The 27,938-nt window shown below is 39.3% G+C and overlaps 2 protein-coding genes across 3 annotated transcripts; one reads left to right on the forward strand and one right to left on the reverse strand.

The window, feature by feature from the left end:
• Positions 1-355: 355 nt before the first annotated feature.
• LOC6524983 (serine/threonine-protein phosphatase 2B catalytic subunit 3) lies at positions 356-27,741 on the reverse strand. 2 transcript variants are annotated; one of them, XM_002100787.4, is made up of 2 exons: positions 27,466-27,741; positions 356-8,014 (listed from the first exon to the last, which is right to left on the reverse strand). In XM_002100787.4, the coding sequence occupies exon 2, from the start codon at positions 7,761-7,763 to the stop codon at positions 5,994-5,996; it is 1,770 nt and encodes a 589-aa protein (XP_002100823.1). In that variant the 5' UTR covers positions 7,764-8,014; positions 27,466-27,741; the 3' UTR covers positions 356-5,993. The 2 variants fall into 2 exon arrangements, with proteins under 2 accessions (XP_002100823.1, XP_039231316.1); XM_039375382.2 differs by lacking the exon at positions 27,466-27,741 and adding an exon at positions 26,963-27,112.
• On the forward strand, positions 8,035-14,311 carry LOC26534860. The gene is made up of 4 exons (XM_015190536.3): positions 8,035-11,982; positions 12,029-12,184; positions 12,249-12,416; positions 12,469-14,311. Exons 1-4 carry the CDS (start codon positions 11,920-11,922, stop codon positions 12,622-12,624), a joined length of 543 nt encoding a protein of 180 aa, XP_015046022.1. The 5' UTR covers positions 8,035-11,919; the 3' UTR covers positions 12,625-14,311.
• Positions 27,742-27,938: the final 197 nt, after the last annotated feature.

A 27,938-nucleotide genomic window follows, 5' to 3' on the forward strand; every position in this document is an offset into this window, starting at 1 on the left:
ATTTGGGACATTTTCAAAATGCTAACTAGAAAAAAGTTATTTTCTGAAAGTAAAAGCTTCACTTCTTGAAAAATTAAAACTTAGAAAACGAAATATAATTAAATGATTAAAAGTGCGAATTTTAAAGCACAAATGCTGAATGTATCATCCATAAAAATAGAAACAGCTTCGTAAATGGAGTTTTTGGCCACCTGTCGGTTTCGCCCCACTTACCTTAATTTCCTTAATTTCCTTAATTTTCGAGCAAATTTCGAGCCTTCTGATGGATTTGCTTCCCATGACTAAATATGTACATACATATGTATGTGTATGCTTGTTCTGAAATTCCCCGGTGGCGAAATCGACTCAAACGAACTTTTAGAGGAAATAATAAATGTGCGCGCATTTTATTCTCAGGATAGGTACTTGTATATTTTTTTAATGTTTTTGTATTTGTTTTTTTTTTTTGCTTGTTTTTTTTCTTTTTGTTAATATTAATTATGTTAATAACATTGATAATCATTTTGTTTTCATTGGGTTTCTTCATTTTGTTTTGCATTCACTTAAGGTTAAAACTTGTTGTCTGCATTTTGTTGTTGCCTTCATTTATTCTCCATCGTCAACATCGTCAACATCTCCATCATTATCATCTTTATCTTGTAAATTAATTTGTTATCTTCCTTGGATTGCATACAATTTTTGTCACAACGGCGCAAATTGTAATGTAATTTTTGCCAGCCAGCTGCCCATTTGCAATACGGTTTATAAATTTGTTAATCCATTAACTTTTGTTTCGGTTTAATAATAAAATTGAAAATTTTTAAGAGATTTATCTAGATGTGATGTTTTCTTGTTTGTTAATTTGTTATGTTGCATTCTTAATATTATTTATTTTGTTTTTGGTTTTTGGTTTTTCTTTTCCCATCTTTCATCCATTTGTTTTGTTTTTAATATAAGTATATAAACTTTTTGCTTTGACAAAGTTTTTTCAACTTATATTTATCATACATGTTATATATAAATAAATGTTTAAATATATATAAAATATGCATTTAAATTGATTTATCCAAAAGGTAAAGTTTTAATTGTTTTTTGGTTTTTTCTTCACTTGGTTTTTCTTGTTTTTTTGTTTTTGCTTTTCTTTGTCCATTTCTTGTTTTTTTTTTTTTTTGTTGTTTATAATATATATTAAATTGTTTTCTTTTTCGTGTAAAGTTTTAAAGCATTCGAGGGCAGGAAGTAGATGTTGAAAAATACATGTATCAAAAAAATTAAGGTAACGTATATAATTACATACATACATACATATGATGAAAAGGTTTTCATTCGCATTGCAATGGATGAGATGAGTGGAAACGAAAAACAAGAAATCTTCCCATTTTCTCTTTATTCTCGTTAAATTTAATAAGTGTATATACGATTATAAAAAAAAAAAACAATTGGTTAACAAAATGGCTTACTTAAAGCGACTTAAATATTTGATTGTACATAGTAGTTCAAGCTAATCGATAAACTAACAGTCTAACGGAAATTCAATAAAAACTCTAAAAACGTTTTTGTTCAATTTTTTTTTTTTTGTTTTCTCGATATTAAACTGAGTGTGAAATTGATTGTAATCGGCCAATCTGATTTTAACCTTCGGCTGAAATTTGAGTATAGTTTCTTATGGGCATTTTTTCATCACGTTTGGCTATCTTTAAATATCGTTTTCACACTTCAAAAGCTGCCAAAATGTGTGCTACGTTTCTTTTTCATACCATATATATGGACAGCTTTCGAAATGGTTTTTAAACTCAAGCGATTTGTAAACGGTGCCGAAAGTCGAGTTCAAAATGGGACCCCATTCGTTTTGAATATTGAAATTGCGGTTTGCTGTAGTTGGTAATTTGGTTTTAACTTTATATTCGCTTCTTCTTCATCTTCTTCTCTGTATTTCCTATTCATATACATATGGTGTAGTAGAAAATGTACCGATAAAAAGTGTTATTTCCCTTTGCTTTTGGTTTTGGTTTTCGCATTTTTGCTGGCTTCTCTTCTGAGGTCACCGAAACGACAGAGAGAAAGACATAGAGATAGAGAGAGAAAGGAGATAAAGGGTCAAGGTCGAAGTCGAGTCGGGAGTTTCACAGTGCGAGAGAGACGGAGAGAGAGAGAGAGATGGAGAGGGAGTATTAGAAAGAGAGCGAGAGAGAAGAGCAGGACAACGGGAGATTGGAGAGGTTAGAGCGAGAGGGGTAGTCGTTATTATAATTTTGTTTCGCTTTTGTTTAGTTCTTAGGCTTCGTGTATATAGTATAAAAGTATTTTTTATATATTATTTGCTTACTCGTAATATGTTATATATTTTGGTTTTTGGTTTCTTCTCATATATGTGTATATTAATTAAATGTACTTTGGTTTTGCATTTGCTTTTTTTTTATGTTAGAAGAGCGCGCTAATTTGTAATTTTTCATTTTTTTTTTCTTCAATTTTTTTTTTATTGTGGGAACGTTGGAGGAGAGAAAAGTATTCAGTTATATGCTATACATATGTATACGGGTTGCGGTAATTTGTTAAAAAGTTTTCATTTACTTTAAAAATAATAGTAAGAGCTTGCTTGCTGTAATCCTTTATTGTAATTATTGTTTATAATATTTGTATTATTCGTATTCTTGATTTTTCATTGAATCGAAATGCATAAACGTCTTGTAAATTGTTGTGTCCGTGTGTGAAACGCTTAACATTAGATCCGTTTATATTGTATATGGATATATATATATATATATATATAGGTATATATATATATATATGTAAATATATATAAATCTAAATCATCTGTAACCATTAACTGCTTGATGACGTAGCCGCTGATGCGCATGGGCACCCGCGCAAAGGCAAAAAACACGCGAGGAAGAAGCGGAAAGTGGAAACAAAGCCGGAGCCGAAAGCATGCTTTCTTCTTGCCGCTCTGCTCGCCGAGCATGCTTTCGATGCTTTCCCTCCCCTCGCTCGCAAAAAGCAATGCTGCGGTATGTGTTTCTGTGTGTGTGTTGTTCATTTTGGGTGCCTATCAACATAACAACTTGAGTTTGTCACCACCGACTTTTAACTGTTTTTCTTCTGATTGCTGCTGCACTTTTGCACTTTTGCACATCGCTTTCGCACTCTCTGTTTTCTATGCTTGTGTTTGTATCATGTTCGATTAGCTGCTGCTCGCTCTTCGTCTTCGTCTTTGTCTCCTTCTCTTTTCGTCTCATACTTGGCCTATACGCGCACGGCTTATTGGCCAATACAAAGCGAACTAACTCAATTTGCACGTTAGTTAGTCACAAAAGCTATTACTACACTAAAACCTTGTTTGCAAATTGAAATCCAACGGCTTACACTCGAAAAAGTGGGCTGGCGTATCATTTGTATTCGCAAATGAGCCGTGCGCATAATCATATTGTACCAACTTCGACCCTTAACTATTTCAAATATATATATATATGTATATATATATATATATATGTGTATATACGTTCTCTTAGGCGTATGTATGTATATTTGTTTATAAAGTACTTCAAATTGCTATAAGTTTGCATTTTGTATTACATGTTCTTTAAACTTTAAATTGGGTTTGTTTGTTGTCTTGTCGAATTTGAAAAATTGTTATAAGTTTTTATCTTTTTTTTGTGTTTTTGCATGCTGCACAATTGTTTGCTTTTTTTTGGTTTCAACATATTATTTTTGTTAATGGTTGTAAACGTTATTTGGTTTAATTTTCATCTTGTATAATTTAAACTTAATAGTTAATTCACATAGTTCGGTTTTTGTATTTGTTTTTTTCTGTTTTTGTTGTTAATGATTTTTCCCTTATGACTTATTGTAGAATATAATTATTTTTGTTTAAGAAAACGTTTCGCCATGCCCTTTTTGGCTGCAGGCGGTTTTTTGTTTGTTTAAATTTTCATTTTATTAAATTCATTTAATTAAATTACTTAACGCTTATAGAAAAAGGTGTAGTAAACAATAATGAAGTAGAAACAACAATTTAGTTTATAAATATATATTTATGTATTTATATTATGTGTGTTGCTGATTGTGTGTGTGTATATATGTATATATATAAATAGTTTACAATAAATACAAATTATAAAAAAGATAACAAGAAATATAAAAAAATTTAAGAAATAACAAAATTCCCTTTGCACACGTTAATTACATCTTCATTAGTTAGGCTTCGCGTTTTTAATTATTTTTTTCTTGTTTTTTTTTTCAGCTCTGCTCTATTCTATTCTCTGCATATCCCCCTTTAATTCTCCTCTACATCTTCTTCTCTTTGACTTTAAAAAGTAACTAAAATTCCATTAAGTATAAAAAGGATTTGCACACGACCACGAAGACGAAGCAGACGCAAATGCTGGAGGGAAGCGGGGAAGAGTTTTGGACAACAGCCTATCGACGCGCCTTGAGATTCGATTATTTCGATAGGTTCGATAACGATTATTTTGATTGCTGGCAGGCTGCAGGTGGAGAAGGAGGGTGGGTTGACTCAGCACTGGCGCCTGCATCGCTGCAGCCCATGCAAGTGTACTAATTATATATTCAGCTAATGACTACGACAAAGATGGCACGTATATAAAGACCACATACACAATCACCAGATGAGAGAGTGTGAGGCGACAATGGCGACGATAAACAATTACCGATAAACGATTGGCAAGGGACGATCAACTTTGAGTTGGATCATCGCTCTGCCTGTTGGTGTATGTATGTTTTGTGTGTGTGTGTATGTGTACGTGTGCTTGTGGTGTTTGATGTTGTGTGTGCGAGAGAGAAAGAGTCGGATAGTTAGATAGATAGAGAGAGATTCAGTCGTTTCTTGTTCTTGTATTAAAATATTGTAGTAAAATATTGTTGCTGCTGTTGCTGTTGTTGTTGTTGTTGTTGTTGTAGGAAGTTATTCTTGTTTCTATCGTTTTCTTTAATTTGAATTTGTTTTTCATATTTGTTGTTGAGAAGAAGTCGCCGCAGACGCCACACAACGAAAATAGTAGAATTCGCCTCAGCTTTCGCTTCAGCTTCAGTTTAGATGCTAGCTTTAGTTCTAGTTTGGTTTTGTCACTTCGTTTGGTTTGACTTTACAGAGATGAAGGATTGGTTTTCGATTCGTCTTACAATTTGTTAGCAAATAATTTAAATTACCTAATTTGCTTTTATTAAGTGTTTTTGGTTTGCCTCTTTAAATCTTTCTATCTTCTTCTTCTACATATTCTTCTTCTTCTTCTTCATGTTCTTCTTGAATGGGGAAATGCGCGCAACTGGCAACTGCTTCATATCTACTGCTTTCTTGTCAACTGCTTGCCAAAAGACAGGCGCGCATGCGCACTGTAATACTTTTCTGCTTAGCTTTTACATTTGCTCTTTTGATATAACGTTGCACAAAAATTTTGATATATATATATATATATATATATTCTGCTATATATATATGTAATTCTATAATCATTCAACTTTATAATTAGCTTCCATTTTAGGGGGTGTTGTTGTTCTGCATTTAATACCAATAAGTACTCGTTAACGCTTGCTGTGTTGCTGCTGCTCCTCTTGTTGTTGTTGTAGTGGCTGATGTTGCTGCTGCTGTTGTTGTTGTTCTTTGTTGTTGTTGTGGTGGTGGTGGTGATGGTGGTGGTGTCTCTGCTCTTGCTCCCTACTATCCTTGATCAATTTCGCCTTCTATACTATAAAGGATCTTGCAATTTGTTGTGTTCTATGTCTGTATGCCCAGTGTTTATCTTCTTTGAGCCGAACTTGAGACTATTCCTATGTTCCGAACTGTATTTGCTGACTCCCTCCCACCGTTCGCTGCTTAACTGTCGACTACCAACTGACTTTGCTGCTCCTCCTCCTGCGATACCATCCATGATCCTCCTCCGATCCTCCGATCCTCCGATCCACCGGATCAAACGGATCCCTAGAGGAACCATCGATCCGACTGACTAACTTGACTGGTTATGTAGCTGCAGCTGTGGCTGGTGCTAACTGACTTAGAATTATCCATTGATTGAATTCGCATTTGCATTGGCCGCTGCTGCTGCCGCGGCTGACAGTGATTTCTGACCCTCCTCCGCCGGCGAGGGCGTTGCATCCCGACGCGGCGGCATCCGTTCGTTGACGGCATCCAGGCCCTTGGCCTCCGCGAACGAGGTAATCTTGTGGTTGGGCGAGAAGCCCTGCATGGCGTTCTTGAGCGACTGCTTGCCGCCGGAGAGGGCGCCGAGGGGCAGGGCGCCCGTGGGCGTCAGGCCCTTCAGCTGCAGCACCGACTCGGACTCCTCGCGCAGCACGGAGAAGACGCGCGCCATCTTGCCGATGGCACGGATCTTGTTGCGGATCACCTCCTTGCGCAGCGCCGCCTCGTCGTCGGAGAGCGGCTCCTCGCTCTCCTCGGTCATGAGCTCGTCGTCGGAGCAGATGTTCAGCACGTTCACCAGCATCTCGGTGACCTTCTCGCCCACGAAGGGCAGCGACCAGGTGAACACGTCCATGAAGTTGGGCAGCCAGTACGGGTGCGGCGAGCAGTTGAACTGCCGGATGTTCATCACGTTGTTCTCGTACTTCAGCACCGCCGCCTTGTTGTTGTACACGTCGAGATAGTTGGGCGCCGAGAAGATGGTGATCAGCGAGGGGAAGCCGGTGGTCTGGCTCTTGCGGTACATGCGGTAGCCGGCGTCCTGCGCCTCGTGCGCCCGGATGATCGACAGCAGGTTGTTGTTCTGCAGGAAGTCGCAGCAGGCGGCGTAGCTGTAGAAGTACGAGCAGCCGCGCACGGAGTTGTGCGTGTAGAAGTCCGAGTTCTTCTCGTTGCCGAAGTCCTCCAGCGGATCGGACCACAGCAGGTCGCACATGGGGCCGAAGGCGGGCGGCTCCTTGAAGCGGTCGAGCCGCCGGATGTCCTCCAGCTCGTGTATCTCGGGCGACAGGCCGCCGTGCACGCAGAGGAACTGCTGGTTCATGAGCGCCGCCAGCGGCAGGCAGTCGAATGCGTCCATGCAGGCGTCGTACACGCGCTCCGAGTACTTGATCTTGCACTCCTGCTTGAAGGTGAAGTACTCGGTTAAGTGCCGGCACTCGTGGTTGCCGCGCAGCAGGAACAGCGTCTGCGGATAGGTGATCTTCAGCGACCACAAATACAGGACGCACTCGATGCTGAAGTAGCCCCGATCGACGTAGTCGCCCAGGAACAGATACTTGGTGGTCGCCGGCGAGCCTCCAATCTCGAATAGCTTCATTAGATCGTAGAACTGGCCATGAATATCGCCGCACACCGTCACCGGCGCCTCAATGTCGATCATCGTCTTTTCCGTGCGCAGCAGCGTGGCGCCTTCCTGGATGATGCGCAGGGCGGCGCTCTCCTCGATCCTGCCCTCCAGGATGAAGTGCTGCTTGAGGACATCGTGCTGCGGCTTGCCGGTCCGTGCATCAAACACATCCGCGCAGGTGAGTTTACGGCTTGGCGGAAATGCCACGCTGTCGATCACACGCTCCTTTGTCGATATTGTGCTGCGCTTGGTGGGACTGGATGGACCGCTCGAGTTACCAGTGCCGCCCTGACCCTGCTGCTGTGTGCCCGCCGAGCCTGCCGCTCCGGCTGATCCTGATCCCGAACCTGAACCCGATCCCCCCGCTGTCCCCGTCGTCGCCGCGGCATTCTTGTTGTCGTGTGTGTTGTTGACATTGGCCTTTTGATTCTGCTGCTGCTGCTGGGCTGCGGACTGCGACTGGCTGCTGCTGCTGTTGCTCTGAGCCGCCGGCGAAGACATGGTTGCCCGATCCTCCGACTGCCCCGCCTGCGTCCTCGACTGCTGACTGCTGCTGGCTGCTGGTTGCTGGTTGCTGGTTGCTGCTAACCTTCCCACCTGAGAGAGTTGATCACGTATCACTGCCCCAGACGCGCCAGCTCCTGCTCCACCACCTGGTGCTCTGCTACTGCTGCTCCTTGTGCTTGTCCTCCTGGTTCGTCCTGGATCGTCCGCGGGATTAGCCTCTCTCGCTGCTTGCTATTGCACGCGCTCTGCAATGAGAAATGTTGACACGCAGTTAGCATTTGCTTTTATATTCAGTACCTGGCTGGTATTCAAAATAAAAGAGTCCCGACCACCAAATGTGGTACATAGTATGCATCTGTATTATTTCCTGTTCATAGCAAGCATATGAATCAGATACGTTGTGGTTTAAAAACATTATGGAATAATACAAACATTTTGGCTATCTTCACAGAAGCACAACAAAACAATGCCATTTAATGAGCCAAATTATCCAAATTTGTGTGTAAATAATTTTATGTAGAACCAATTTAATACACTTTATATGTTATTAAGTTCTATTCTCTTGACCGCAACTGTGTTGCACACACACACACACACACAGCGATTTTGCGGGTGTGTGGGTGGACATTTACAGTTAAACAATTGCAGCGAAATTGCAGCGGTTTATTAGTCAGAAATGAGGAAAGAGAAATCATTTTATGGCAACTGCAACAGTAAATCAACAACCGAATTAGATTCAAAAATTATACTATTTGTTTAAATTGCATATATGTCAGTGTGTATGTATGTATGTATGTATGTATGAGTGCTACCTGCTGAAATTACAATAGAAAATACTATCTATACATTGTCAACGGTGATGTTAATAACAAAGTGGCACAACTCGGAAGGTATTTAGTTCTAGACGCCAGAAATACATTATTTATGTTATTTATACGCATTTTAAATGTCAGTGGCTGTAATGAAACATGTTAAAAAGGGCATTACAAATTCTGAAGGTTAAATCGAGTGACGGAAACCACATATGCATACTATACATACTATATGTACCTTCAGGGTGTTGTGTAATTATTGCAAGCTTGTAAACTGCAGTAATACGAATTCCTAAAGCTGAAAACTACTGATGGAATATTCAAAGTCTATGTAATGTATTTTTAATCGTTTTAAGCCACAGCAAAAGAGGCTAGTGACGAAAGCCACACGACGGGTGTCAAGTTACAGTTAATATGTGCATGGCCGACCGTACTGGTCACAACCTGTTACCTTTTTCACACACTTTCGACGTTTTTGGCATCGTTTTGGCTTTTTTGATTAATTGCAGTGTTTCGCAATTGTGCATACATACATATGTACATATGCATGTACATGCATATGGCTGACTACTGGCTGTCATTCCTTGCACAAATGCAAATATGTGCGGATAAATTAGAAAAATAATCAACGCCGTCTGAATAAATATAGCGCTAACAATCACCGCAACGGTTGCACAAACAGACGGATGGACGGACGGACTAACTGACGGATAAGTACAGTACAGTAACTGCTACCAGTCGTCTGCCAGAGACGTATTGACTGACTGACTGACTAACTGACTAACAGATAGACTAACTGACAGACTGACTAACGGACAGACTGACTAACGGACAGACTGACTAACGGACAGACTGACTAACAGACTGACAACTGCAGAGTGTGGCGGAGTAAAACAATACGAGCCAATAACACGTGCGTCCTGCCAGGCGAACATCAACCATCCGCCCCGTGGTACCGCCACATATACACATACATATGTATGTACATACATATATACAGCTGCAAATTAAAGTCAGCTGTCGCTTCCAAATTGAACAGGCGATGGAATGACGCAAAAAATTAACCTGCCGCCTGCTTTTAAACCAATGCGAATCTAGTTGAATACGTAAACGAACCAGAACGAAGTCAAATGGAAAATTCTTAAGCGATTCTTTAGGAGAGTTGAAAACAAGTCGCCATTTTTGGGTTTAATCTAATCATAATGTTATTAGAGTTTATATGTAAGGAAGTTTAATTTTCAGCTCATAACACACAAAATGAAGAAGTCAGCGTTGTTGCGTTCTCAAAATCAATTACTTGCCAACAAAGTCAGTTAACGACTCAGTTTCATGTTGGTTCAGTTCACGAAAAGACATTAAAATCACTCGAAGACAATTACAACCGAAAACTGATTACAGTTTTATGGTCAACACTTTGTGCAACTTTGAAATTGACAGTAACAGTCGATAGTAAAACGCTGAAAAACATTCGCTGAACAACGACGATTCTGGCATACTGATATTTTAATAACAAAGTTGCTTTTATGCAAATATAAATTTGATATACACACACATGTGTGTGTGCTAATTTTTAATTATTAAACGAGTTTCGCGAATTGGAGAGAACAACATTTTATCATTGCCTACACAGCTAATTTCATGCATATAATTCATTTGTTTGCCTGTTGTTGGGTTTTTATGGCTTTGCGCATATTTTTGCGTTTACACGATCGCATCAACACACCCTCAACCAGGGGCTAAATGTTCGACATTCCTGGCCGAACGTGTCCCCCATCTTACACTCGACGAAATAGGGAGGGCCTTCCCCCCTTCCAACCCACCGGGAAAAAAAAAAGAGTATGAATGCTTGGTAGAAGACAACGGAAATTGTAGGTGAAACATCGCCAAGCGGGCTAATGAAATACAACTTTTTGTTTACAAAGTCTGTGCTACTTTTTCGCCGATATCAGAACTACAGTGGGCACTCGAATAAACGAACTGTCTATTATTGTTTCTAGCTCAAAAAAAGATTGAATTAAAATTTAGTTATTGTGTTTATCATTGATTATAAGCTAGAATTAAATAATTAGCTCTTTGAAATCATTAACAATTCGTATTCAGTTTTTAAAAGTTTCCGCGGTGACCACAGCCACCTGTTGCGATCTGTTACACATCTGGTATATATAGAAATGTATATTTACCTAGAATGTGTATCTTTGACTGCTTATTAAAAGGCAATTATGCGAACGATTCGTTTTTTTTTGTGCGTTTTTTCCGCCTGCGTACTGCAGCCTTGTATTATATTGTTTAAAATCAATTTAAATATATAAAGATACTCCTCCAGATCGTGTGTGAGTTTCTCTACGAATCTGTTTAAGTATCCAAACAACATGAAAATTTCCACAATAGTTTCCAATCAATTAAATTAGACACCAATTAGACAACAACGGCGTCTTGTTTCATTTAATACCTTAATTAATGGCACATAAAATGTTACGGATTTTATTGAATTAATTCCGGCTGTCAGATGAACGATATGTGTGCATTGCACTGCCATAATAGAGGGGCTCGTCCCCAATGTGCAATTTATTGTGTGCCACGTTGTACACACACATTAATGTGCATAAATGGGCATGTCTTCATTTTGTATGAAGCACGGCTCACATGTCGGCGTAATTATATAAGCACTCGTTACTGAAATCTCCCGAGTGCAATAATGTGCAGAATGTGCAACGGTGGGCGCCACAAATCGGTAGTTGTGCGAAAGTGAAGTCAGTTTATGGTCCGTCTTGTTTGATCGTAGCTGGTTTGTGACTTTTTCAGTAATAAAAACTTGATCTTATAAGTATTAGTACTATAGAATATAATAATGAACCATATTTATTGTTCAGCACCTATTTATAGTTTTATGCAAACCGTTGCCAACCGATGATCGTTAACCAATCAAATGGATTTTTGGTTTATTCATTCATATGGAAACCAAGTTTTAGATCGCAATATTTGGCTGGTGGATAATAACAAAAAAAAAACATTCTAAATAAATAAACCCATTAAAACAGATATACTATTTTAATGACAGTAAAAATATTCACGATAATAACAGACCAATTTTGGAATAGTATTATCTATTTTAATTGATGGTGATGAAACGTTGTTAATGTATACATCAATAATCTAACCACCAGCAAGCTTTGTTTTTCCACTGTCGTTTTCCTGCTTATTGCCGATTTGGTCGTGGAGTTTATAGCCTGAATGTAAAATGTATTGTCTGTGCTGAACCGATACTCCAAAGTGTACAAAAATTAATACTTGGAAAACAATATAATAACTGCATTTTTCTATATACACCAAAATATATAATGACAGTCAAGTGGCATTTTTTCGTCGCTTTTCTAATGTTTACTACATACTACTTGGCAGAGGTAAGTTTGTATCGCTGAATAACCATATTTAAAAAGCTACTTTTAGGTTTATGCCCTAGTGGAATTTACAAACGTACAGTGCGAGTCTCTGGATAAGGACTTTGCCTTATTTGAATATTGTTATCTGAAATCTGTGAACCGATCTTACAAATATTGTTCCCTTAAAGTTAAGCTCCTTCAGCTACCCGTAACCAAAGTTAAGGTATATTGAATATTTAATATGAATATTTATATTTAATAATTTATATATTTTATTATATATTCAGGTGCGTTTTGGCCTCTATAAACGTCTAAATGGCTATATCCCATTTCTCTACAATATGACTTTAGACGCGTGCAGATTCCTAAAATCGGCGAATCCCAATCCGATTGCTAATTTCTTTTATAGTTTTTTCAAAGAGCACTCCAACATAAACCACACTTGTCCCTATACCGTAAGTATACCCGATGTTTATAAAGTAAATATTGAAATCATAATTATTTCAGCATGATATTGTGGTGGATCAGATGTTATATAATCATATAAATAATAAGGTCACCAAAATACTGCCGTTTCCAGAGGGAAGCTATATGTTCGAAGTGCACTGGCTTGCCTACGACATTGATCGAGCTATAACTAAGTTCTATTGGTCACTTACTTGAGAAGAAACAGCTAACAAAAATCAATGACAAAACACCATAAAAATACTATTGTAATGCAAATAATGTTTCGTAATTCTTTGTATCTGAAATCTACTTGCCTAATCTCAACTTAATAGCTTTTACAGATCCTTAGATCATAACGTTCATACGGACGGACAGGAGTATCTTTAAACTTTGATGGCGTAGCTTCCGATTTCGGAAGGTTGAAAACCAAAAACGAGAACCTGCAGAGGATTCAAATTCAAATTAGCACTCAGCCAGAGAGCGGCATTAATAATTTAGTGGGCCGAATGCCGTAATGACCAAATGATTGGAAGGGCGACGTCACGTCGGTGGTTTTGTGGCTGGTTGTTTGCGCGGTTGCTAATCGAGCATTTGACGCATCAAATTGAACGCAAGCGTTTTAATGGATATGCATTGACAGTTGCAATAAATTTGCGACATAGTTATTAACCTCAATTTTAATGCAAATAAAACAGTTTGACCGCGTAATGAACACAGCCGCGCACACACGGCATATACTGGCACACATGTGTTTCTGCCTCCATCGCCATGTCAATTGTAATTTGTGCTAATGTTTTTGCACAATTTATGGCAATAAATATATATTGGCACGCGTTTATACGCCTCCATTAAAAGTCGCAAACGTGCAAACTGTTGGCATTCAACTATAAAGTATTTGTAAGGAAAATATTCTCCCTGCTCTTGGCCTTAGAAGTTCAAGTTTAGGGACTTTTAATAACAAGACACAAATAATCGAATGAGTTGGACACTTTATCTATTTTGTAAATAGACTCACAAATGGTATATTATAATGTTTAAAAGCTAGCTTTCTGTTGAACTAGGCAGTCATTGTTATCGCATTTATCGTTTATTTGCTTATCGGTAGCACAAGTTCTTGGAATAAATTATTATCGAAACCAGTAATTCATAAAAGGCTTGGCCGTTTGCGCAATTCGCACTATTTTCGAATATATAATCATTTGATCTTGACCTTATCGTCGATAAGGTAATTGGCCTAAATTCTCGCTCTTATCGCAAACTCGCTTATCGCCGGATTTACATAAGTTGTTGGCCACACAAATTGAATACCCACACATAATCGATCAGACGACTGGCGGGCATTTAATGCATTTTATGCGTCTACTTCAAGCGAAGCGAAATGAACAACAGCGGAAAATAACAACACCAACTGGTAAAAACAATTTGTTCAACCCATTAACTTGGCATTTAATAGCCCACTTGGCCTCACTTATTGACGCTTTGTACAGGTGTCAGTCCTATAGAGACAAACTTTTTCCGCTTGCCTTCTGTTTTTTTTGTTTTTTTTTGTCCATTTCTCTGCAATTGTTATTTTCGTTCACGTTCCGCTTCTTTGGTATTTATTTTTCGTTTTAGACGGACATGGCTAGGCGGGGATTGCGGTTTAAAATTCAGGCTGGCATTGTTGTACGTTGGTCGGTGGTTTATATCATGCGATAAACATGTGTGCCAGGTCTGGCCACCCACAAAAAAAAAAAAACAAAAAAAACCAAAACCATAAAGGAGGAAAAAAAAACTGCCCAACCACCCACACGTTTGTAATATTTCGAGCGAAACTGAATGTGAATCCATAAATTCAGCATTCTGTATTCGCAATGTTTATCCAACAAGTAAATACATGCATGCCTGCATCTTTTGCGTTCGATTGTTTGTATCACAATTTGCGGGAATACAAATATGCAGGGGAGGTGTCGGTGTTTTAGGGTTGCCATCGTCACAATTAAAGCAGATACGGCTGCGTTTCAGTCTCGCAGCTCTCGGCAACTTAATTAAAAACAAAACAGAAAAAAAGGAAAACAGCAAATGTGTAAATATTTACTGTTGAATGCAAATCAAGCGATCCGAACCTTTAATTAAAGCGGGCCAAGTGCTGTGTTTGCTCGAAACTATTTGCGATATGTGGCAAAACTAATTAAAAAGTGTGTCGAATGCCAATGGCAAGAACAAAAGGCGAGACACCGAACTACATAAGCGAAACCAAACCAAACCAAGCCGAAACGAAACGAAGCGAAACCAAATGAAACAAAACAAACTTAAGAGGGTCAGCAAAAAGCAGCTGTTTGCTTCCATGTTTATGTGTTTGCTTTGCGGTGTCTGGTGGTACAAAAAAAAAGAAAAAAAAAAAAAGAAGTTAAATATCAACATTCGAACTGCCGCCAACAACAATTGCTGTTTGCATTTGCGAACAATGGAGCGTTATTGAAAACAGAGCGACACGACAATAATATTTGTGTGTTCGATATGCAATCACAAGTGGGATACACTGAGTACTAGGTGCTGCTGTTTCTTAATGGTTATATAGAAGTTAATTCTGGTCTTAGAACTTACATTTGCAGTTTAATATTGTTATATTTTACCCTAAGTTTTATACGGACGGACAGGGGGACTTACGGACATGGCTAGTTCATAGATTAATGTTGTAAGCTTATGATTACTATTAAATACATTGCATCCGATGCAGTATACCCCTCGACTCTACTCTAGTATTAGGTGGCCTCAAACTGGAATGGAAATGGAACACGGTCCCCACGACAGAGCGACGGACAAAAGCTGACTGGCACAGCAGCCAGTGCGAAACTGTTATGCTATCCGCGTTGATGTTCTTGGCTTACTTTGCATTTGCATAATTCCGCTTTCATGCGCACAAAATGGCTTAGCAATTGTTCTTATTCATTTTTATAAACAAACATTTACGTGTTATTCTTTGTTTTAGCTTTTTTACGTTTTTTCACTAGTATTACGCCATCCATTGTCTCTGTGTGTGTGTGTGTGGCATTGTTTGCCACACTGGAGCACAGAGCAAACACATGAAGGAAAACGGCGTTTATAAATGGTAAATTATTCAGCTAAACTGGAGGCTTTTGTCGCCTGGCTGTAAGAATCGCGCCAGAGCGTTAGAGAGAGGCTAATTTAAATGATTTTCCTGCAAAGTGGTCGAAAAATGCTGGAACATTCCAGCCATTTTCATTCATTTTCGCCTGTTGAACTACATTTCGCATAGCGTATAGCGTATAGCCCACTTGTGGGCGTGTTGCGTGTTGCCCTGTTCGCCTCTATATGGGTTTTATGCCCCCTTCGGCTCAGTGGTTGTTCCTGCCGCCAATTAATTATAATAATTAAGTTAGAAATGCGTTGCGACTGAGCAACAGTAACAGCGGCAACACACAACAGGGTGAGACAGTACCAAATGAACCAAAAAAAAAAAAAAGAAAGAAAAAAAAAGAGGCAACAAATTCATAAAGCTAGCGACAAAATGGGGAAAAATGAAACTGTGTGTGGCTGACACACGCAAACGAAAAACGCATTTTACGGCCGAAGCCAATTTGCCGGGCAATCCTTCGACGTTGCTATATGGCTAGAAAATGTTTGCACAAAAAACCGCAGAAGGGGAAACAACGCTCACATGAGCACACATAAATATTCATGCAATTGTTTTTCACGTTACGCAGTCGTCGACAATGATCATGTTGTATGATGATGAAGTCACGTTGTTGCCAAAACGAAAAGAAAAGCCAGGCAGCATACGCGGGGGGGTGGGGAAAAAAACGTCCGAAACAAATAACCCAAAAACAAACAGCTCCACCAAAAAAAAAAAACCCACCTCCTGTATGCACATGTCACCCACAAAAGAGCCTCCCACCACCCACCACACCCCTCCAAAACCACACACGCACACAAACACACACATGGATACACACGACAGACTGCGCGACGAGTAAAATTTTTATTTTCACATAAATAAAATGGAACGGAAGGCAAAAAAAAAAAATAAAAACAAAGCGAAACACATACGGGCGTTAAAAACATATTTGTTCGAAATTTGAAGCGGATTTTTTTGTTTCATTTTCTTGTTTGGTTTTTTCCCTTGCTGAACCAATACCAATGCACTCTGTCTCGTTCTGTCGCTAGCAATTATTCTACACGCTGGTCGCACGCCATTTGGCCAATTTTTACCGTTAGGACGCAAACAGAGTGTACAGTTACCCGCGGCATAAGGTTCACAGACACACTCACACATACACATGTCAAAAAATGCCAAAAAAAAATAAAAGAAAAAAGCATTGGACACACGCACGAAAAAGGCTACAGTGAAAATCGGTTATGGATAAAAGGGCAGACGCACATTCTGCGTGGCTAGATTACTCAAAATAATAATAAAAAAAAAACAAAATTTAAATGGAATCCTTAAATCGCTTATAAAGGCGTTCAAAAGTAGGCAAAGCAAATATAACTACTTTGCATTGCATTACATTTTGAAAGGAACAAAATATTCAAATAACCACAGCATAATAAAGAGCAATTTTAAATGGCATATGCAAATGTGTATGTATCCTGTTTCATCAATAATTTCAACACTTACTGATGCTAACCTGTCTTGACACAGATTTGAAATCCGTTTTACCTTTTCACTTAATTAATATATTGTCGCTTTATTCTACAAGCACCCGGCTATACAAATTATAAATGCCAATTCAAAACTAGCTGCACATTTATAACAGCATCATAATTTCGGACACAAACATGTGGCACGCACATTCGTAGGCTTTAAAGAACCAGCTTTAGCTTTTAAGATACACACACTCTCACGTGCAGGTATATTATTCAAGTGAATGCTTAACTTAATTTATTGTTTCTAAAGAGCGAACAAAAAAAAATGGGCGACATCAAAACCAAAAAAAAAAAGAAAGAAAAACCAAGTCCAAATCAACGCCTCGCACTTTTTTGGTGTCCGTTTGATTGACAGCTCTCGGCATCCCGACTTCCCCCCGATGCCACCGATCTTGCCACCACCCAGAGACCCCAACGCCCCCATTCATCTTATAAACTAAGCCCCCCACCCAACATTCAACCCCCTTATGCACCCCGCCCCTCTGCGGCTGCCTGCTCCAATAACTCAAGTACTTTTTTTCACTTTGAGCGATTTTTCATATCCTATGAGTGTGTGTGTGTATGCATAAGTATTTGTATATGTATGTACGTATGTATGTATGTATGTATTGTTTGTTTGGTGCATGAAAATTGTCGCACAGCGAGATTATTTTCGGCAAATTGTATTCTACTGGCTGTGCTGCTCTGTTACTGCTCGACCTAATTTTAGTGTGTGCTTCGTTCTATGTGCTTTCCACCCCACTCTTGCTTTTGCTTTGCTTTGCATTTGCTTTTGCTTTCCACCCGGCAATTAGCATTAGTCCACTGCTTGCTGGCTGCTCAACTGGCGGCGGTTTCAAGTGTATGTGTGTGTGTGGGTGTGTAGTGGATGGGTGGTGGGTGGCACAGGTAGAGGCAAAGGTGTGCAAAGTGGCCAGCTAAAATGCGCATGCAATTGTTTATAAATAAATCCCTCCTATTAAGCAGCAAGCAAAAGTGGCGACACAAATGAAGTTCTCGGTAAACTAATGTCCCAATCTACTCAAGCTAGTTAGCAGCAAATGTCACTAGACGTCGTTCGTGTGACAGTTACTTTCCAGCAGTACCGATTATCAAGATACATTTGCATTTTGCATAGTTAAGTGCAAGTACGTCAGGACATCAGTGGACTGCAGCTGTTCCTAATCTACAATGAACTCATCGCTTACATTCGTAAATCAAAGGTAGAGCAGTTTAATCAAATCCAGGCATCTCATGCTCTTTGAGCTACCACTGACCGTATCTACTTTGAAACTTTAGCAGGAATTTCTAGAAGGAGTCGTAATGAAATAGAGAAATGAAAACATAGTTAAGTTTAATTAAATGTATTCAGCTGGCTATGTTGAATGCAATCATAGTGGTCCTATCTACATAAATTAAAACCTTTAACTGACTCAATCCATTTATTTACTCTAAATTGCTCAACAAATATATGCACATAGTAGAATCTAAACCAAATATTGAACGAAATACCTTTCAGATTGAGGGGATTTGGCACTAATATGATTTTGAACACCGCAAATGCGGCTTAACTCGGTGCAAACAGCTGATGGCTGTATCGTGACCACATTTAAGCAATCACCCAACACACACTCACACACACTCGTGCAAATCTTGTAAAATGCTTGCCATAGGTGTCAACGACAGCAACAAATTACCTATAAGCTATTTAAAAGCATTAACTTTAACGAGTAACCGTAAAATGCAACATCACGTATACGCACGCAGCAACACGCACACGCACACGCACGTCGAGCAACGAGCATCGGAAAGAGATAGCGAGCTGAATTGGATGAAAGAGAGGGGGCGAAAAGGACATGTCATTCACAAAGCCAACGGAACGAGGATAAACGGCCAAGGCAACGTCATCATCATTGCCATTATCCTTGGTCGCACAGTGGCCGTCATAAAAACTGCAACAGCTTTGCCAAATTTTCTTCTTACGCTGGTTTTTTCCAGCGATTTCTCCTCTATTTTCTTTTGCAGTTCTTTTTTTTTTTTAGTTGCCCGCTTTGTGTGTGCAAATTTATGCAAAGCAGCTAGCAAAACAAAAACACAGCCAGCCAACAAAACCAAAGCAACCGCCTTTGTTGCTGGCTAACGGCATTGTTTGCATGCTGAGTGCACTCACACAATCAAAGCGAAGGGAGGCCAAAAGGAAAAGTAGCTCCGCCACTCGATGGCCAAGAGCTGAGCACAAAATCAAGCGGCATGACCAAAACATGTACGAAAAATGGCACCGAGAAAGCCAGGATGCGACTTTTCAATACCCTCTGGGATCTAGGACGCAGCATAACCCAAAAAGCATGAGCTTATGTGGGTTTCTTAAAACAAATTGTTGGAGTATTAACACTGCATTTGTGAGATAATATGAAAACTAAGTGGGCACAAGGGTTCCTACTCGATAAATATAAAATACATACTATAAACCATTAATCTATAATAAATGTGCATAAATGGCTTAACATCATCTGAAAGGGTATCAAAATGAGTGAAACAACAACACTTAGCAAAGTTTCCGTCGTACAGCATAAAATACTTTGGCCAACAACTTTGCAAAATACTGCCAGCAAAAAAGGTTAAGTAGCACAAACGCAAAGCACAGAAAAGCAGCAACACCAACAGTAGGCGAATAACAACAGCAACAGAAACAAGGAAGCAACTTTTTACTATGCACTCGACTGGGGCAAGAACCCACAATAGACGAAGGCCAACACGAATACCCTAACTAATCTACTGAAATATTCAACTTTTGTATGCAAAAATGCCATATTTCCGGTTAAAAAAAAAGTGGGTGGCAATCTTGGATTGGTTTATTTTAACCATTGGTTTCCATTTTCGCCAAGTTCTTAAAACTCTGAAACCTAAAAAATCTGTTAATAGAATCTTGACTGTTTGAGTATTACTTGATTTGCGGTGCGCTGCGAAGGGTTAATTTAGGTAAAGTAAGTAGCATAATCTTTAACCTGGATTCCCTTTGTTCGAAATTCTCGACCCACTCACACACACACACACACACATACACAAAAACACGCACGCACACACAGGGAGCCCCAGAACGGAATTCCCCAAGTGGTTTTTGTTGTTACATTCATTCGCGTTGCGGTTTTTATGACCGTCAGTGTATGTGTGCAAAAGTAACTGTAACGAAGCTTCGGGAGAGTGCGTTCAAAGAATACGAGGGGGGTCTCGGGGGTGCGAAAGGAGGGGGGAGAATGGTAACGGAACAGGAACAGGAGCGGGAGCAGCTGTTTAAAGTGCGAAGCTGAAAGCGAAAGGGCGAAACAAAAGCATGCAGAGGGAAAACACACACACACACATACACTCAGCTGGAGATGAAGGAAGAATGGGAAAAAGTCGCTTTTGAATATTTAATATTTATAACTTGAGCAACGAACCGAGAGATGATTTATATCCCCACCGGAAGCTAATCTCGAGTTGGTCTAACTGGGACGAAGGAGCGGGCTAAAAAGAGAGATAGACAGAGAGAGAGAGAGCGAGAGAGAGAGCAGGATAGCGGAGCTTTTGATAGCGCAGCCATAACGCGGTTTGAGGTTATGTGCGGTGGGGTGACCGAGCATATAACGCTGAAATATGACACACCGTGCCCACTGGTCACACGGAAAGAAAAGCTACGCTGACAAGTGCGCAGGTCAATTAAATAATTACATTTCCACAGAAATCACTATGGTTATTAAAATCACCATAAAGATGTCTAAAAGTATGCAAACAGTACTTTCTTAATCCGAAAGAACGATGAATTCATTCCAGAAGATTCCCTTTACTGCCGACTTTCAAACACAAGTGATTTAAAGTATCATGGTATCGAAATTGGAATTGCCTCGTTTACTCGTTAAAATGGTAAAATGTAAATGTTTCTTTCTGTGCATCTCTTGTTATTCTGTATCTGTAGCTGTGTCTGTTTGTGTGTATACGAAGTTTAAAGCATGTTGCACCAAAAATCCAAATAAGTATGCTTTATCGATTTCCCAGCACAGTGACACACACACACACACACACCCACTGACATACACATACAAACCCACCCGCCCACACACTCATACAAATGTAGAAATCCAATAAGACCGAAGAAGCGAGCGGATTTGGCTGGGATTCAGCTTAATTTCGTTGCCGTTGCGCTGGCTTGAGGGTTACAAGGGTTTCCGTGTGGCCACCAAGGGGTGATTGCCATTGCCTGGGCTCCTGGGCTCCGCTCTGAGTCCTGAGCCCTGAGCCCTGTATCTTCCTCCATTTTGGCTGCTTCCTCCTGCAAAAAGTCAACCCTGACCGCCGCTGAGGCGCATGCACGAACAGAGAGATACGATACAGGCGCATTTAGAGCCTGGCAGCAAAAAGAAAAAAGAAAAAAAAAACAACAAACACACACGCACACACGCCCAGGATCAGGATAACAGACGTACGCAGTCACTCAGTTAGTCGGTCATTATGACGAAAACGATGTGAATGTGGATGCCTATGCCACCCACTGTTCCTGCCTCTATTTCCTCTGTTGCTTCTGTTTCTGATTCTCCTTCTTCCCCTGCCGTTCCTGTCTGTGTGTCCTGAGTGTCCTGTTGCTGGCACACGAGCAACAGAACAACAGGATGGCAAAAGCCATAGCAGCAGCATAAGCAACGCAGCAGCGGGAAAAACAGCTACAACGTCACGCCGATAAAAATGAAAACAATGCAACGTCCTCATCATGAGAGGAAAACACCGAAAAGCTTAAACAAAAATAAACGTGATGGGTAGTTGCGAACGTGTGATGTTTGAAAGAATAACATTTTTCTACGCTCGCAAGCTCGTAAACTAACTAATTTGATGCATGTATATCTTAATTTAAAATAGCATTTAGTAATATTAGGGTTAAAAAGAACATAACGTATATTCGATAAAACAAATAAAATAAAATACAAATACACAATTAGTAGATGGTTTTTATAGATTATTCTATTTGCAAATTATTATTCGTTTGCCAATTTTACTCGATTGCTTTAATTGCTTTTTAAATGTGCCGAAAATTTGAATTATGATTGAGCAAATAATTGCTTTTTAAATGAGGTACCCAAATTTTTCATTTTAACTTGGGCACTTCATAAAGGCCAACGTGAGTTTCCTTTTATGTTTATTTTGGTTAGTGCCTTTTCCTGTGCCGACTTTCATCAGCACGCATCCTTTTTCTTGGGCCCGAAACGTCATCTGCAGCAAAAAAGGATGCGAAGGATGAAGCAGAAACGGCAAAAAATGCCAAGTACAATGGGTCACAACGGGTTTGGTTGGCGTAAAAAAAAAGATGCTGATGTCATTGACAACAAGGAACTAATAAAAAGGCAGCCGGAGGTATCGCGAATCAGGCGGTCGCATATGAGTTAATAAGAATTAAAAATACACTGCGCTCATAACAATATAACAATATAAAATTAACACATTTATAACCATTTCCAATTTTGTTATTTTACTGTGTAAATAGCACTTCTTCTGTTGAGAAAGTGCAGGCCCACGCATACCCTAAAATATTTATGGATATTTTAAAGAGGTGCGCGCTTGAAAACATTGCTTAAACTCAAGCCAAGGAGCGTTGCGAAATCAAGGCGCAATGTTTGAGCTTATCACGCCCACAGTGCGGTGACGTTTGGGTAAAACGGAGATAGAGAGAGTGGAAAGAGAGAGAGAGAGAGAGATAGAGACAGCAGTGGGCAGGTGGTGTTAGAGGGAGGGAGAGTGGGAGTAGGAGAAGACGTGGACAAGGACGAGGGAGAAACAGTGCCCGAGCCTGTGTGCTCCTATATACACGCATACACCCACACACACATGTATCTGTGTGGGCTTAGGCTTTGGCTTTGGCTCAGGCGATTTGTTGCGTGCGCTGCCGCTGCCTCAGTCGACGTCGACGTCAGCAGAGTTGCCGTGTTGCTTTTTACTTTTTGCGAGCTTTTTCCTTTTTGCCTGCGCCTCTGCTCAAACACACACACACACACAGCAGCGCACCCACACAACGCAAGCAAAACCAAACGCAGAGTTGTATGTGTGTGTGTCTGTGTTTGCAGCACTACACTAAAAGTCAATTGACCCGAAACTGTTGGGGATAACTGTATATATGTACATACAGCTGTGTTCACAATAATAACACTGCTACCTCCCTTCAACTGCGAAGATCCTTTGTGGTGTTATCTATTTTTGTTTCGAAAGCAACAGAGAACAAGCGAAATATTATTATCTATGAAATCTAAGAAATTTATAAGTTTTTTACATTAAAGATATATTTATCGTTTCTAGTTTATTGAATGCGAAAATGGATTTTGTAATGTCCTAGCTCTCGTATACGTAATTTTTTCTACTGGCTTACTATACGTATACTTGATTTTTTTGCTTATTGTGAAAACCAAATCAAATCTATCAAAGGAAAGAAAAACGAATTGCCTCAAAAAATATTCAACATATTAAAAATATGTACATTGTTAATATATCATTATTATGTTCAAATTTCATGTTATCATGAACAAAGTTGTACGAACAGTATATTAAACGTACGCCAGTGCATGGCCAACAAAAATATTGACATAACGTGGCAAGCAAGCGTTCCTTTAAACTTTACTCAAAATTCAAATGGGTTAAATTAATATTTAATCAGCATTCCGAATATTAATAAAATGGCATTCGTTCATGCAATCCAGGTCAAACAAGTTTCTCCTTATAATAATTTCAAAAACGAAGGTGGAACAAACATTTTACGGAATTTCAAGCCTTGTTCAAACAAGCTATATATGAAATGTTATGTTCCTTGCCTTTTTTAACAATGCAATGCCCACAAACAGCTCTCTTTTAACTATTTAAAAATAACCTACATTTGATTGGATTTTTTTTATGTTCAAATGAATCTAGATTGATAGTTTGATTTAATTATTTGATGTACGAAAAAGTAAAGCTCTTTCATTTGTGGAATGCAGGTCAAAGTGAAATATATTTCCCTTTTAATTTGATTAAAAAATGAAATGCACATGCTATCTAGGTGCGATATATAGGTATTTCTGTATTTCTGCTCTTTTTGTACGAATTTAAATGATACAAATAAACAAATTCTCTTGTGGTGATTTAATAACTGAAATCCCATTCGAGTTCTAGCATATAAACTTTAAAACTTTAGGGTTTAATTGTAACGAGCTTTATTGTGACCATTTCAATAAAAGTTTAAGTACTGACGTTAGTGAACAATGACTTTTTTTATTGCCATTTTTGCAGTTTAAATGGCAATCGTTGTTTTTTTTTAAGTGCAACAGGGCAAACTGCATCCGACTTGACTTCATATTCTTATTCACGGAACATTTCCACCGAGTATACTGTGTGCTTTTCTAAGTATTCCGATTCGTGTTGTTATGCTCGCGTTCCTATTTTTGCGTTTGAAAAATAACATAAAAAACTCTCTGTACTTCTAATAGTTTCTTCTGCCGCCTTTTTTTCGCTATTATTAGCGCAATTTGTGTGTACGAAAAGAGAAAAAATCACACCGAGCGAGCATCTTTTGTGTTTGCTATTCGCTTTGAAAATTCTGCGTGTTGGCGGCTGCTTTACTATTCAATTCTATCTGTGCTTTGTAGTTTCTTATTTATTTTTATGTTTTATATTTTTTTCCCTCATTTTTCACCGCTCGTTTCAATTGTATTCCACGATACAATTCTATCTGGTTCTGGGCTGTCTGTGGCGATTCGTGTGACTCATTTCCCATTGGCCATTCCCACACAGCCTCTGGTTACCACTTTCAGCAATTGTCGTCCAGCTAATTGGTCAAAAAAGTGCCAACATCCCCACATCCATCTATTTCACCTGCCATTTGCACCTGTGCGGGGTTTGTGCCAGTAATTAACTGGTAAATATTAACCGATTGCCGATTAGCTGTCCAACTGCATATTTGCATAGCTAATCACTCAAACGGTAGCTCATTCAATTGGTGCATTTTAAAATGACAGAAAACGGAACTCGAGTCGAAACAAAATGCACTCCGCAGCATTAAAATTGCGTTAATGTTTATGCGAAGCATTTGGGAATTTTTGGTTGGAAAGAAATTAAACAGCTCACGCTGACTTTTAATAGAAGCACCTGTTCCATCGAACGATCGATTGAAAAACATTCAGTGCTCTAAACATTTAGGCACTTTTCTATTCTGCACACAAAAATATTCAGACGAAGAAGAGAAAAAGAATTAATGATAGAGAAAACACTTTCAAAAGAAAGGTAAACAACTCTCTTAAAAAGTCCATATACATATCTAAAACAATTTCAGAAACTTAATATTCCAGAAATTTACATGATTCAGAATGAAGTATTCAAAATTCACAAATTGCTTGGCGCATGAACGTTGTGTTATCAGCATTTGCTCCTTAATTAGGGGGAATGGGAATTCGGAATTCGAAATGCGGAGTGGCGGAACGTCAATGGCGAATCGCTTCGATTGGAACGCCGATGGAGCAATTATTGGATGATTGCATTGGACGGACGCCCCGCAATTATTAATGAATTGCAGCAGTTTTCCCGGCAGCAGCTCGCCACTTGGCACCTTTTGGCTGCTCCTCGTGGGAATTCGTGCAGTTTGAGGAGGAATGCAAGCGGGAATGCAGTGGAATTCTCCTTTATATTTATTTTGGGGGCGGGAGAGTGGGAGTTGAGCGTGTGATGTTGGGGCAATAAGGGGATCATGGGGAATTCTGAATAAGGAAAAATAATAAGGAATAAGAAATAAGAAATAAGGAGCAAAAGTGACGAGATGAGCCAGGGACCTTGGGTCTAAGCTCTCGGAACGAAAACACGCGCACAGTGGAACCTTGTGGCATGTCCCTGGAGTTAAGAGCTCAGGAGTCGAAGGACAACAAAACGCAGGGAGGCTACAAAGAGAGAGGAAAAGAGACAGGGGACTCAACAGAGAGGGAGAGAGAGAGATCTGGGAACTAGAGAGAGAGCGCCAAATTGGACAAACAAATTTCAAAGAAACGCACAGAAAAAAACACGGTTTTTATATTCATTCATATTCATTCATATTTAATAGATAAATAGTTTTCTATAGTTTGCTATGTAGAATATATGATACCCATGCTGCCTAACATTTAAATTTGATAGAAAAGAAATGATAGAAATGAGATATTGATCTGAATGAAAGCATAAAACAAATCAAATTCATTACAAGGATTTACCAACTCTTTGAAATCTTTTAAAAATACGATTAACTTTAATAATAAACGTCTATTAAAAACTTCAACGACATATCATACTAAAATAGTTAAAATTCTTTATTTAATCGTAATATTTTTCTGACTGTGTATTCAACGTCGGCAGCGACTGCGCAGCAGCAGAGCAAGGCAAAAAAAAATAAAAAAGGAGAAAAAACAGAACAGAAACATACACACACCCACACACACACACATTGAGAAAAGCGAAGGAAGAACCGTTATGTGCTGCTGCTACAGCATGAAAATTTTCGTAGCTTTTGGTGTCCTGCCGCTCACACACACAAGCACACATACGCAGGACGAGGAGAACCGTAATTTACGTGCGGCTCTCTTCGAGAAAATCTCTTGTTTGCACACACACAAACACACACACATAGGCACACACGAAAGTTTTCTTGTTGAATTTTACTGATATTTCCATTTCAGTTGCCTTTGGCAGCCTTTTTTCGATTATTATTTACTTGTTTCACTTGTTCTTGCTGGTTTTTGCACACGAAAAAAATTTGTTTGTTGGGGATGTACGTACGTACAGCTTCAGCTGAAATTTCATCGCTTTTCATCACACACACCAAAGATGACTAATAAGAGAAAAAATGTTGCCTATGTATACATATATAATGTACACACACACACACACACACACATGTGTTGTGTGTATCATGTTATTTTACCCGTTGCACTCGCGTATTTCGCTGTTGTTTTTCCTTCTTTTTTTGGGGCCCAAAATCGACAGGAAAATTAATTGAAACGGGCATGGGCGGACATTGACATTGCGCTTTTTTCCTCCTTTTAATTTCAATTTTTTTTTGTGTTTTTTTTTTGCCCGTTTAATGCAATTAATGTATGTATGCACACACAACAAAAAAAAACATTTCACGTCTTTGCCCGTTCTTATTGGAATATGTACACATACAGCTGTATGTATGCATATGTATATCGGTATATGTATATGCGCGCGTGTGGCTGGGCATGTGTGCGTGTTTGTTGGTGGTTTGAAACTGCTCCAAGCCTCCCATTTGCGTCTGTGTGCGTGCGTGTGTTGCACAATTGTATGGGGGCGGGGCGGTCGAGGAGAGGGGGGCGGGGCATTGGTTTAGTGGGCAGGATGCGGGAGGAAGATGAGAAGTAGAAAATAGCACGAGAAAAAAAAAACAGAGACTGCTTGCAAATTTACCTTAGCTTCGCTTTGCTTTTAGCTTGAAATTTTCACACTCGACGGTTTAAGCTTTTGTTTTTCGCTATTTGCAATTCCTGTTATACTTTTTACTTAATTTTGTGTGTGTGTTGGCGAAGCGCGTTCGAAATGCACACGGATATCTGATTTATACGGGAGATTATTAAAAAGTGCACGCGCGCAGCAGGGCAAATCGCAAATGTTGCACTCGATAACACGCTCGTTCGTTTTCCTTTCTTATAAGAAATCGATAGAGGCGTGATTAGTCTGGTCTTATCGAGGAGCGATTCCGATTGGACTAAACAGTGCGGTGTGACCGTTTTGCCTTGCATGAAAATATAAAAAAGCTCTCCTGGAAAAAATACCATAGGGATGGAACAAAATACAACATTATTTAAAATGAGTTCAAAAACTTAAACAAACCAGTAATTTAAGCTTGAGTACCAACAGTAGTATTTTCACAATCCTATCAA

The sequence above is a fragment of the Drosophila yakuba genome, chromosome X, assembly GCF_016746365.2.
Source record: "Drosophila yakuba strain Tai18E2 chromosome X, Prin_Dyak_Tai18E2_2.1, whole genome shotgun sequence".
In the NCBI taxonomy this organism is placed as follows: Eukaryota; Metazoa; Arthropoda; class Insecta; order Diptera; family Drosophilidae; genus Drosophila; species Drosophila yakuba.

Excerpts from the sequence above, each read along its gene's own strand:
- LOC6524983 (XM_002100787.4), bottom strand. The coding sequence starts at position 7,763 with ATGTCTTCGCCGGCGGCTCAGAGCAACAGCAGCAGCAGCCAGTCGCAG.
- LOC26534860 (XM_015190536.3), top strand. The coding sequence starts at position 11,920 with ATGACAGTCAAGTGGCATTTTTTCGTCGCTTTTCTAATGTTTACTACA. Across the intron at positions 12,185-12,248 it reads TACCCGTAACCAAAGTTAAG|GTGCGTTTTGGCCTCTATAA; the intron begins GTATATTGAATA and ends TTATATATTCAG. Across the intron at positions 12,417-12,468 it reads ACCACACTTGTCCCTATACC|CATGATATTGTGGTGGATCA; the intron begins GTAAGTATACCC and ends TAATTATTTCAG.